The sequence below is a fragment of the Hydractinia symbiolongicarpus genome, chromosome 4 (genome assembly GCF_029227915.1).
Source record: "Hydractinia symbiolongicarpus strain clone_291-10 chromosome 4, HSymV2.1, whole genome shotgun sequence".
Taxonomy (NCBI): domain Eukaryota; kingdom Metazoa; phylum Cnidaria; class Hydrozoa; order Anthoathecata; family Hydractiniidae; genus Hydractinia; species Hydractinia symbiolongicarpus.
In genome coordinates this window covers 16,456,254-16,469,306 of record NC_079878.1, presented here as the reverse complement: position 1 = coordinate 16,469,306, position 13,053 = coordinate 16,456,254, and the positions used below count along the sequence as shown (strand labels likewise).

Below are 13,053 nucleotides of genomic sequence, written 5' to 3'. Positions count from 1 at the left end.
TTCTCAATAATTTCAAGCGAATATTTCTTTTTTGGATGGTTTTTTTTGATTAATGTGGTCCGTTGTTTATATTTTCTGCCTACAGAAATCCTTGCGCATGTGCAAAAAAACCGCAAACTTTTTAACTTTTGTAAACACTGGCATATCTATAACCCAAAGTTTAAAACAAAATGTTGGCAAAAAAGATATAGCAACACGTACTGTGAGAAGGAGTAGACAGACCAGAGCGAAGATATCCAGCACTGGTTACGGTTTTACTGAAGAAGCAAATCAACGTTTTAGCTTATAGGTATAGTTGATGCAATCACATAAAAGTTTGAAATCATGCCTTCTAGCTAGCTATTTACATGTAAGCTTGCGCGAGGCGAATGGTAGACACGCGTGGCCTGGATGACAAAATAGACATTTCTTTTGCTCAAAAGAGAGAAAAGAAGTATCGTTAGATACCCCAGAAATCGTATCATTAGATACCACAGAAATCAAGAACATATATAAAAATACAAAACATAAAACTCGTTATCTATAGGAATATAGAATATTAAAATGAATACACAGCCAGTTGTTATAGTCCTTGTACCTTATTTGCTCAGAACAACAACAGGATAACTTATAGCTATACCCTTAAACATCGGTACACCACGACAACGACCAACGCAAAGGGAAAACCAAAGGTCAGGCTCCCTTCGGCCGCTGACCAATTAATTCTAAAAACGTCCCAGTACACGAAGTTTCGATTTGTACCTTAATCACCTTCACAAGGTATATGTTTAAAAGTAAAAATTTCAAATTAAATATATGTTGCACTATATATATGTTACAAATTTTTTTCTGTAATGCCAGAAAATTAAAAAAAATCGACTTTACTTTCCACTACTAAAGAAAGTGACAATGTGCAATAATAATATGAAACAAGGTTCGAAACCTTAAAACACAAATAAATCAATAAATTATATACAGTATCGTGCCGAGAAATATATTAAAAATATTTTTTGAGTTTTTTATAGTTAGGCGAGTCTTGGAGGAAAGAATACGGAAGGAGAAACAACTTCATTTCTGTACGCTTTAAATGTATTCAATTTTCTTTTGTTTTTAATTTCAAAAGAATCAGTGCGTAAGGTGCTCGACCGAGTCTTTTTCGCAAAAAATTGATCAAATTCCATATTCTCCTTTAATAGGGGCTAACTTTTTTCTACTGAAATCTGACTGTAACACGCTGCAGGCACGTGATATTTGTATGGAAAGCGTGCCTAATATAAGACGGTAAACATTGCTATTAAAAACTTCAACAATACGTTTGAAAATAAGTGTTTAACCATGATATTCACCTATTTTTGCAGGCTTGAGTATACCACTTTGATCATGAAAAACAATATAGATAGATATGCGCCGGACGAGTGCCGACAAAATGTGTGCTGGAATAATGTTTATTCTAACTAAAGAAATAACTTCTTATAACAGAACGTCGTTTTAAAACGAGATATAAACTTTTTCTTTTTGTTTACAAAAGTGTCGAGCATGTGCTTCTTCGCTAATTATGTTAACATAAGAACAAAAGAAATTTTACCGATTTCAATATGGCTTCTTGTTTTGATAATATTATCAAATTCATCATCAAATTATCTAATTGTTTTTATAACCAATCATAGTTGCGAATTCTTATTCACGAATAATTTAGTCACATAACCGCCAAAATTTCAAATTAAGTTTCTATACAGACACCTGCTAGAACCTCACGCAGTGTTTCAATAGATTTAAAAGAGTTGTTTCTCCTTCCGTATTCTTTCCTCCAAGGGCGAGTGAAACATACGAGAACTAAAAAGCGAAAAAAAACTTGTTTTTTTTGGTCTACTCGGTAGATCATTGTTTAATTTCAGTCATGGGTCATAAAGTTCTTTGTTCAAAAGCGGGAAAAGTTATTGCAAGCAATATATGATCGTAAAATGTAAATCATGATAAATTTCCTATTTCGAATAATCAAATTAAAGTATCCTTTAATGTGTCTCTCTGAAGTTACAGGTGAGCTAAACATTCTCAATCCTAATGACTATATGCGAACAAGAGAATAATTGAACTGTGAATAATTGTTTTCTTTGAATATTAATGTGTAATTTGAGAAGAAAATCTTGAAATAAATTACACGACAAATTCTCGTTTTTCAAGAAAACTATAACTTTACTCAACCAATCAGAAATAAAATATAAGTTTTTTGCACGCTATTTCAGCCAATCAGAGCAAAAATATAAGCTTTTTGCACTGTGAAATTAAAAAAAATATATATAGCATATATTTCGTGCCAGTAAAAATGCGAGAAAAACTCAGTCAAATGAAAATAAAATTTATCATTAGAAATTAAATGTCCGATATTGCATTTGAAATTTCGTTGTACAATAGACACTCAATAATTGGCGTCAAATTAAAAAAAAATCCGATAAATTCGCAAGATTCCGATAAATTTAGAAAACCTCTTGTTGCATGTGCAAGTCTTGTCATTGTGCCTTACCCACTTGCGCATGACACAAAGCACCATTCTTGAAACATTTCATGACAACAAGTTACTTTGGCATTTCAGGTGTGTCACACAATTTTTTCCCCAATGAACCACCGGGGTGATTACGCGCAAACTCTATTTTTGTGTATCGTCTCCTTCGAATTAATTCGCACACGACAGCATTGATCACCATCTCCTGAAAATAAACAGAGACGAGAGCGAGATCGCAAAATCAGACGGGGAAAACATTTTCAAACCAACTGAAATCTCACGAGTGCAAGACAGAGATTCCAGTCGGGGTATAACTTTTATCATTGTCATCATTTCCTCATTCAAAGAAACGTCTTTCTATTTACAGATACTATACGAGTTATATCAAATTACGATAGTAGTAAAGCATTCCTCATGTCCAAGATTCGTTATATTAGGATTATATCTTACTTGAAGGATGATGCTTGTAGTTGGCACTCCACCAATGGGTTCTCCTAACTCATGGTCCAATTTATAACAAATAAAAGCATCGCTACATTTCGCTAGTGCGCAATCATCATGACCAATAATAGACAATATATGTACGCCGCGTTGACGAAGGTGATTGGCAGCGAACACGCACTCACGCGTGTTACCACTGTGTGAGAAGAATATGACAACATCGTCGCGTCGACCCTTGCCTAAAATCAAGAAAATTACCTTTCTAAATAATTTCCAACCGAAAATATGTAAAAAAGAAAATCTATTTCGTTGTCTCTGATTAGCATTTGATTTTCGCAATTATATTTGTTTGTTGGAATTGTTGCGACACAAATTACTACAAAAAATAGCTTTTGTTAACTTATGTTTGTCTTGCGTGCAGAAAAATGAGGAAGTTTCTTAGAGCATTTTTGAGAGACTCACCAAGATCACCATGTGTCCATTCAGCACCATGAACATAATGAGCAGGCGTGCCAGTGGAAGACAAGGATGTTGACATTCTTTCTGCTACAATTCCGGATTTACCTAAAAGCACATACAATGATAGGGCAGGGAGATAACAAAGGAGTCAACGTATTTCTAAAAAGAACTTAGCAGAGCAGTATAGCAGGATGGCCAACAAAACTAGGAAAAATACATTTTACGTGAATTTTTAACTAAATTTTCAAGGAAATGTTTTCCAAGACAGTACTGGAAAAAGCCTTTAGAGCAATAAAACCTGTAATACGGTTATGATGTAGTAACCTCTGACAAAATAATAAGGATCACTGCCAGGATTTTCTATTTATCACGCCTATGTTTTACATCTGAATTTTTTTCAGCCAGATTCTTAAAAATATAGTTACGGTAAAAAATGTGATGGTGCTATGCTTAGTTTATTTAGTTTCAGGAAGGTGTAGTGCATAATATTTTCATTCCGTTTGAAGCCTTTCAAGGACAAACTTAGAACAAACTTTGTGCAACCTTTGGTTAGTTTTAAAGGTTTTAGTAGTATTAGTATGTATTTTGCATAAAAACAGCTAGATAGGGCCATTTAAAAAGCACGTTTGCCCAAATATTCCCCATTTTTAACCCCCTTCCCCCAACTCTCTTCCCTTTTTTCGCTAAAAACCGCTTTTGACATACCCACACCATCCTTCCCAACTCCGTACATACGCCCTTTAGACCCCTTTACCGTCTCTACAAAAATTAAACGACGCTTTTCTACTACTTATTTGTTTTTGTTCGTTATTATATGACCCCTTTCCCTTCTTTAAGGATAAACATACTTTTATTGCATTTAAATCCAACTTACCAATTCCCGATGTAAGTAGTGTACCATGACATTGGTTGATTATATTTACAAATTTATTTACATCTTGGCATTTTAGTACATCTGCCAAAGCTTTTGCTGCATCCATATCTTTTTTTATGCTGCTGTAGAACTCGTCTGTACACATGTCTGTTTTCCTTGAATGTTTGATTTCATGGTCTAATGTATTTTCTATTTCCACAGGCGGTGAAGCTAAGCACTGTCCTTCAAGATTTGGCATTTTTGTTTACTTACTCCTACCAAAATAAACACATATCACATATATAACATTTGCCATATTATTGACTGGGTAAGAAATTGTAGGCATATAGGTGTATAACCTTTAACCTTTAAGGTCTTTCCTCAAGATTGCTTGTCCTCTCTTCTGCCTACAGTTATTATTTTAGTAAGTGAAGAATTTTTAACCAAAACGTATGTTTGGTGACGTTAAAGGAAGGAACAGTTTCCTTTAGCATTATTAACAAAGTTACGCGAAGAAATGAAAATGTTACGTTCTGGAAAAAAGTTTTTGATTTAATGATTTTTTTAAATTTTAGATGGATATAAGCCCTAACAATAAACTAGGGACCATCTGCATCATCGTTTCACATTTTATACGAATTGAAACAATTGCGATCGTTTTATTATTTTTTAAAATCGTCTACAGATCGTTTCATGAAACAAACGTGAAATGGTTAAAACGATTTGGAATTAATTTATTTTATTTTTTAAGCGCAAAAATGATATGTAGTGGGCGATTTGAACTGGAATAAGTTTAACAAGTCTCGAAACTAATTAATTTTGATTAAAAAACGAACGCGTAATGTTTTGGAAACGATTACGAAATGATTTTCAATACACCTTTCCCGAATTTAAATTATCGATTACATTACACGCGAATAATGTTTACCAAGATTTGCCTCGTTTTCATGCACGCAATATTTTACAAAATATAAATTCGGGAAAGGTGTATTTAAAGAAACTATTTAAAACTATTCCGTTTTGGAACAAACTGAAACTAATTTGAAAAACTTTTTTGTAAAAAAATGCGAATTATACGAATTGAAACGATTCCTAAACAATAATCCGTTTTAAAATAAACCTCTTTAAAGGGAACTAAACACAAAAAATATTATTTATCTACTGAAGTACACAAAGCACTTACCCTTAAAAATTGTCAGGGAGAAATAAATTGACAAAGTTTGAGCTACAATTGTATAGTAAAAAAAACTTTAGAATCACTCGCGGATAAATCAAATTATTCTAAAGAATATTTAAAGGAGAACTAATGATTGATAACAAGTTGTGCTTAAAATGTTAATTATAGTGCTAATATATAAAATGTGTTAAACTTTTTATATTTGTGACCTTTGGTTATCGAGATATTTAAGGTCAAAGTAGTCCTACGGCCGTCGCTATGACACTGTCAATTAGGACTTTCTGTTCCGTAAAATACTAACTTGTGTGACGCAAGTCCGCGGGGATATAAACAAACGCATTCTAAATAAATGAAGCGGGAGAATGCTAAACTGTGCCTTCTGCGATAGACAAGGATAGACTATTCATAAATAAAATTATGTAAAGCGACCTCGACATGAAAGTGAGACAAATGCTGTTCCACGAAAAATAACAACAAACATGGCAAAGAAAAGCTTTACGAAAAGTTTTAGTGTCTCATGCGAGTACATTATTGATAATAAAGTTAAAAAGCCTTCTGGTATTAGCTTTTCCAACTGACCAAGCGCTTAAAGGAGAGGCGAACAGCCGCGACACGGCTGCTGATTGAAAATTCATGATGCAAGAGATAATTTCAAAGACCAGATCCGCTGGTCTGGAATCTCTCATAAAATCTTGAGCATTGTTTAGTTTTTGTAATATTTAGTTAGCATCAAATCAAGTAAAATGTGGCTATAAAAAAAAAAGATTTGCTGTTCTTATATTAAAGGGGTAATAAATTAAAGCTGCTTGTTTAAAAAAGGTGAATTTATGGCTTAAAACATTGCAGCACAACAACACGTTATTATACGCACATTATACCCAGAACATCTTACTTTTACTTTCATCCTTAAATGCTGAATTATTTTATGGTTCAGTATGGTTTTACATTTGCCAAGCAGGTGGTTATATTCAGAAACAATATTAGATCTTTCTCTTTATTGTGATTGTTACGCTTCGATGATCACACTGTTTTATTAAAAATAATACACAAGTTAAAGATCAAAATAGCAAAATTGCTATCAGTTGAATAACACGACGAAAATATTTTTATTTTTATTATTGAACTTAGTAAACTAATTCATAAGTAAAGATGAAGAAAATAAAGATTTGTAAACAAAGGCTATGCACGTTCGATTTGTTGTTGAAAGTTTCCGGTCTGTGTATTTATCAAATTTGGCGCCATCTCATTACAACAAACTTCATCGTTCGAAGTTGGATGTATGTTGTGAAAAAGCGAACCAAATTACGAAAAAAAAATTATTATTGGCTGTGACAGATGTTTATAAAGTTCCAAGAAGTATTAACGAAGGTTATAAAATGCTGGCACTACGATTGTATGTAAAATATTCTTGGTTATCTTGAGTTAAAAGGTCTTATTTTAATGTTTATTGGTAAGTACATCTCAAACTTGCTTCTTTTTTCCACACACAGCCAAAAAAACTTTGTAAAAATGTTGCTAGGAAGGAATATGGATATTTATTTATAAAACATAGTTATTTATGTGTCGTTATAGTAGGTATTTTAGTAGATTTTGGGATTTAGACGTTCCCTAATTTTGCTACCTCGCCTAAAATTAATTTTGTGGCTGCCACAAAAGTTTTAGTTCGCCTCTCCTTTTAAACAGTGTGGTGTAACTTGATAAAACGCCAGGATGGAAGAGATTGTTTTAATACCACTAGAACTTGTAAAAAACACTTTCGTCTAAATGTAAGTTATAGGGCGCCAGGTGGTACTAAGAAACGACTTATTACTGGTGCTAAGCCGACACTACATAGCTGGAAAGATTATGAAGATCAGTATGTACGGGTTCATTATATCAAATTATCGCTGTCAATGCTTTGCTTTTAAACTTACAGGATCCAATAATAAAAAAAATCACCGTAATATAAATTATAACTCATAAAACAATATATTAAATATTATGAGTGCATATAAATGTTTCAATATTTTCAATATTTTATAACTAGTTGTGGCAATATGTATTCGAAATAAAATTTCATAGCTTGTTTTTCAACTGTTTCCAATGCGCTTTGTCAAAACTGACTCAATGAATAACTATGCCTTTGGAAGTATATAGCACAAAGTCACACCATGTTTTAGTAGTCAAAGATGTATGGCATCAGTGTCTTGATCATAGGATTTTTTGACAAAAAGCAGACATTTTTGAGATATATATCTTTGTATTCCCAAATCATCACAATGGACAACTTTGCCATCAGCAGTAGCATTAAATATCAGATTTGCTTTATCAATTACCAAGCCACGGGGTAACACACTGACTATTTCATTTCATTACCTTGAAATAATGCTCATACATTTGAAAGACAGTTGGTTTATGGAACTTACCAATTTCATTTTCAAAATTTTGTTGGGTTTCTCATTGCCAAACACAATGGATCTAGCTAATGAGAGAGAAAAAGTAAATCGTATGTTTGGCATTTAAATCCATCAGTCTGATCTCTGGTATTTTTCTCGATTATAATTGCATTTTGAATATAAATTACAAGTTCATTTCTTATTTTCGTCTCTTTCATGCTAGCAATTTTGTCAATATACCGCACAGACTTCATTAGCAATGAAAAAAATAGTGGAAAGTGTTGGTTTGAATAAATTTTTGCTTTCTGTTCCACTGAGCTATAGACTTGAAAGTCTTGTGGCATTAGTTAACATTGGTAGTTCAAACACGATTCAGCTGGAACATTCCCATACGTTGTTTTAACAACTTTTGTGGGATGCTCATTCATTATATTGGAGGCATGGTACATTTCATCTAATATGAGGTACTTGATGAGTTCTTTGTCATCATGGTCATATGTTGCTGTCCTTGCATCGAAAAAATTTTATATATGAGCTTTTTGCTTAACTTTTTCAACGTTTTTGGTGGTAGAAGTAAAATTTATTTCAGCAACAGAACAGGTATTCTTTCTGTGCGTCCCTTACTTTGTGGTATAGACGATGAACATTGTTTTGACGAATTCATGCTTTCTTCAGGGACAACCCTCAGTTTATCCAGTGATAACCTTTAACTGTAAAATATTCATTATCTTGTTTTATGTAAACTGAAGTATTTTTTAACTAGAAACTTATTTCCACATACAAATGGCTTTTTTACTTACCAACTTTGTCCATAACAAAATTATTCAGTTCATTGTGGTACTCTTTGATATGTTCAATAATAGAACTAGGTATATTATCAAGCATTTTTTGTGTTGGTTATTTGTTTTCAATATGTCAGGACATGGCACCTGTATTACATCTGTAAATTTTTGAGGCCTCAATATCGAATTTAATTTCACGGCTGTAGCTTTAATCCAAATCATATTCTCAGTTGGGTCAACTATTATTGTTATTTTGTGTCTTAAGTTCGAAATATTTTATCAGTCTAAAACGATAACTTTTCATATATAGAAAATAAAGATTTGTTGCCGAAATATATAAATACTAGCCGTATTCTCGTGAAAGAATCTACTGTATCAATCACTGAGTGTATGTAGGAGACCCAAAGTTTTGCAAAAACATACAACACAATAATTTGAATTTTTGAAAGTCACAATTTGCAATATTCAATATTTACACCTGCTGAAATAAAATGTTTAAAAATTTAAGCAGGTGCAACAAAAATAGAAATAAGTAAACAAGTAGATTGATCTCTAACCTCTTGGCTCAGACATTAGATTGCTAAGGCATTTCTTGATCACAAGTTTCTCAGGTGGTTGTTTTTAGCACCTATAATTATTTTACCAAACACTTCTGGAATACGAACCAGACCTTGACCTTTCGGATGTTCATCAGTAATGAATTTACCATGCGAAAGCACATTATATTGCTGCTTAAACGCAGTATATATTGGAAATTTGCCATAGTTCAGCTGGAAAAGTTGCTAGCTGAGGGAAGAGGGATCGTAGCGTAGATATAACGACCGAAGTTTGCTCAGAAAGACGCTTAATCTTTAACCCAATTTTAAACCTAGTCTTATCAACTGGGTTGCTTATACAAAATTATTCAGCCAACATTTATAAGACGTTGGAAACATATTTTATACTTAGCTATCTAGCTAGCTTCGTTTTTTTTTTCCTTATTTATTATGTAACTAGCCAGATGCCACAATCTAAGACACACACTTTTTCCAAAGAGATACTAGACTTGTAAAATATAACAGGTAGCCACTAAATTGAGACTAGGTTGTCTTCTTGTATCAGTATATCCCAACAAAATCAGCTTTATCTAATCACACGTTTCCACATTTTGTTAATAAATAACGCTTCTTAAAAAATTTCATCCCTATAAAATATAGTTTCCGGGTAAACAAATAATAACTTGGTTTAAAAAAACTTTCGAAAGTCATGCGTTGAAAAACATAAATAACCAAACGACATTTGCATGTGAAGTCCTCGCCATGTGCATGTGAAGAACGAGGACTCGATCAAGTTGCTTTTACTAGCTGCAGAAATTGTAATAACGAGACAAATCATTAATTATTTATAGTAACCTTTATACTGGTTATGAAAAAAGCCTGTACCTGGGTCTTGTTTAACCCTCAAGTAAGCGCTAGCGGCATTGACAAGGCAACAAACCCTGGAGACGAGGATGGCTAATTTTGTACGCACCGTATATATAATTATTCTGCAACGGCTAATTATCCTGTTATTGGCTAATTATCAGTTCTCCTTGAGTGCCTAATTTGCTTGAAGAACTTTCTTGAACTCACCCAGTATCACAAGTATCACAAAATATTTTTTCTAAGATTTCATAGAAAAGACTTGATTTTTAAAAATCTCACAAACAGGACTATTGATTTATCAAATCCGACAAATTCTGTGTTTACCTTATTTTATCAAGTCAATTTGTCAATTTGAAATTTCAAAAGTTATATAAGTTCAACTTTTTGGATTTTGTCAAACAAAACAAAGACCAATCATTTTCTTCAAAATGAAAAATTGGAACTAATCAGACTCTCCAAAAATAAATACAAATTGGAGAATTTGAATTGAAAAGGGATAATAAACGATAAAATTTGTTGAATTCAATATTAATCGATTTCGACAAAATAAATCCTGTATATATCGTCCACTGGTTTTAAAATCATGTATCGCCTGCTTAATATATTACTTGTTTAACAAAGATATCACAAGTCAGCTTGATTAAAATTATATACATATATTTATACATATAATATACCTTGTGATTTGCATCATTTTAATAAATTCTCTCTTTTAATCAAAGAGGCAAAGAGAGGTTAAATATGCAATAATTAAACAACCTGATGTTAATTCAGTGGTGAAATTGTATTCTTGTTTCCCATTTTTAAAACGTACTTTCTTTTTCAGATCAGCTGTTATCAAACCATGCACCATCAGCATTTTCAAAAAATCTTCAACGAGAGAGTAAATTTTTAAGGCCTAAATACTGAAATATTCAAATGCTAATATCTATTAATTGCTGAATTAATTGAACAACAATTCATTGAAATTGAACTTGTTCAGAAGTTACTATATTCGTATCATCAAGTTCATACATAACAAGATTTGTATCCTGGAATTTCCAGAATTTCCGAGATCAGTGTTGAAAATATCCAGTTAAAGTTTTTAATATCATTCTAGAATACTAATGTATTTTTAATTTTTTATTTATTAAGTTGTATTTTTACATTGCAGGTTAGTTACAATAATAATTGAGAATTAGGATACTCAATGATTTGTTTAACCCATTATTCTCCATTTTCAAGGTCTACTTCAAATTTCAGAATCTTCCAGGCTAATGACGGAAATCTTCAAGCCGAAGGGCTTCTTGTTATTTGTCATGCCTGAAAATTCCAAATTTGCGCAGATATATTTTCCGAAAATCTGGTATTTCAATTCTTTTTTATGCCTGAAAAATCCACTTTTCCCTTATATCAAACTCCGAAAATTCTGTATTTTGAAATTTTGGCGAATATTGATTAAGCTGGATTTTGATAAATCACGTTTTTAATCAAATGACCACCTCTGTGCCCAGGGATTTTTGCCTTTTCGAAATATAAACAGATCACGGCAAAAATTCCTGGGGACAAGGCCAAATAATTGAGATCCAGCTCCCGGCCATGAAAAAGATCAAGTGTTTTTAGTAATTAATAACTCTCCAAAGTTTTATGTGTAGTGGACCATAAACTACATAGATACATACATAGATAAAATACATTGTGGTTATTTCGTTTGACGCATTTCTTTTTCTTTTTTAATACACACTTTTTTATAAGAATAATTGCCAAAATTCTTATTTTTCTATTGCTATAAAAACAAAATAACTTTTGTTTTTAACCTAAAACCTCAGCCTGATATTCTTATAACGTACATTCATTATAAAGGAAAAGCATGTGATTTGCTTGGTGGAAACTACTATGATTTTGAGGACTCTGGGCAGCCATTTCTTTTGCCATTTATTATTGTCTATTGATAAAAAAAATTTGTTACTCTGCTACTGATCTGAATTAATTCGTGATATTTTTTTATTCGTGCACGTGCTTCGGGACCTGCTACAATAACCTGTTGGTAAATTGAGCATTTGTTAGCCAAATATTCTTTAGTTGTGAAAAGAAAGTTTGAAGCAACACGCAGATTTATTTTTGTTAAAAAATCTTTTATCTTTCACATTTGGTTTTAATAACGCGTTCATAAATTTACCTTCTAAAAATTCCTCTGGGATTTTCTTGGTATCACGACAGCAGTGAGGAAAACTCTGGAAAATATTTGCTATCGCAAGGCGAACAACTTGAATCGTAATTATGTTGGTTTGTGTTTATAAATATAAGCTAAACGAATCGTATTGGGTAGGTTTCGAACCAAACTCGCTTAATGTGGTCTCCAGGATTCATCCTTTTCGCTGCGGTTTGCGGAGTGCTGCACTTTGCAACGTCATTTTTGTCACTAGATCCAGTGTTCTGGCATATTGCTGGCAAAGAAATTGCTATTATTGAGGTAAAAAGAGACAAAATTAGGGTGCACTTTTTCTTTTTCGAAATATACTACCAATTTGTGATAATATATCAAAAAAGAATTTGTGTTTAGTTCCCCTTTAACATACCGACCTTAGCGCCAGTTGGTTGAAAAAAAGTTTCATTTTTACCTTAAGTTTACAAAACGTCGCTCCGCCTTTACTTAGGCGGGTTCCCACTTCATTCGCCGCAATCTCACGAATAAGCGACCATTTATTTTTAGCACACTACGAAATTTTCTCGCATTCGCCAGCATTCGTCGCGGAAGTTCAACTACCACGGCGAATGGGAATTTATCAACCAATCAGATTTCGAAATACAATTTCCAAACGAGGTTTAGAATTTCAAAATGAAAACCATTTTGATGAGAAAGAAAAGTTTACCTTTTTGAGTGCAATATTTAATGTAAACATTGAATATCTTCAATATTGACCATGTTGAAAAGTGCTGACATAGTAAAATAACTAACTGGTGTTACCAAACTAAAAATAAATGCCTTATTTGTTATATGCAGTTTTATTTTTCCTGCTAGTTCATTGCATTCTTTAATTTGCAACGCATAGATTTTTGTATTGTTCTTATTCGAACAATTACGACCAATGACTGTGAACCAAT

At 32.5% G+C, this 13,053-nt stretch overlaps 2 protein-coding genes across 2 annotated transcripts in view; both read right to left on the bottom strand.

Annotated features, from left to right (window-relative positions):
- Positions 1-559: 559 nt before the first annotated feature.
- LOC130641588 (arabinose 5-phosphate isomerase KpsF-like) lies at positions 560-12,914 on the bottom strand. The gene is made up of 5 exons (XM_057448462.1): positions 12,822-12,914; positions 4,254-4,507; positions 3,383-3,484; positions 2,930-3,159; positions 560-2,684 (listed from the first exon to the last, which is right to left on the bottom strand). The coding sequence occupies exons 2-5, from the start codon at positions 4,489-4,491 to the stop codon at positions 2,553-2,555; spliced, it is 702 nt and encodes a 233-aa protein (XP_057304445.1). The 5' UTR covers positions 4,492-4,507; positions 12,822-12,914; the 3' UTR covers positions 560-2,552.
- LOC130641586 (peroxisomal targeting signal 1 receptor-like) overlaps positions 8,144-13,053 on the bottom strand; it is a 94,577-nt gene continuing 89,667 nt past the window's right edge. The window contains exon 17 of the mRNA XM_057448458.1: positions 8,144-12,920. Within this exon, the coding sequence (XP_057304441.1) occupies positions 12,903-12,920 (18 nt within the window). The 3' untranslated portion in view covers positions 8,144-12,902. The remainder of the gene's footprint in view (positions 12,921-13,053) is intronic.

What these genes read in the sequence shown, in the direction of transcription:
- LOC130641588 (XM_057448462.1), bottom strand. Translation starts at nt 4,491, where the DNA reads ATGCCAAATCTTGAAGGACAGTGCTTAGCTTCACCGCCTGTGGAAATA. An exon ending in ACTACTTACATCGGGAATTG is followed by an intron (nt 3,485 to 4,253) that starts GTAAGTTGGATT and finishes ATGTGCTTTTAG; the next exon opens with GTAAATCCGGAATTGTAGCA. An exon ending in CTACAAGCATCATCCTTCAA is followed by an intron (nt 2,685 to 2,929) that starts GTAAGATATAAT and finishes GTTTATTTTCAG; the next exon opens with GAGATGGTGATCAATGCTGT.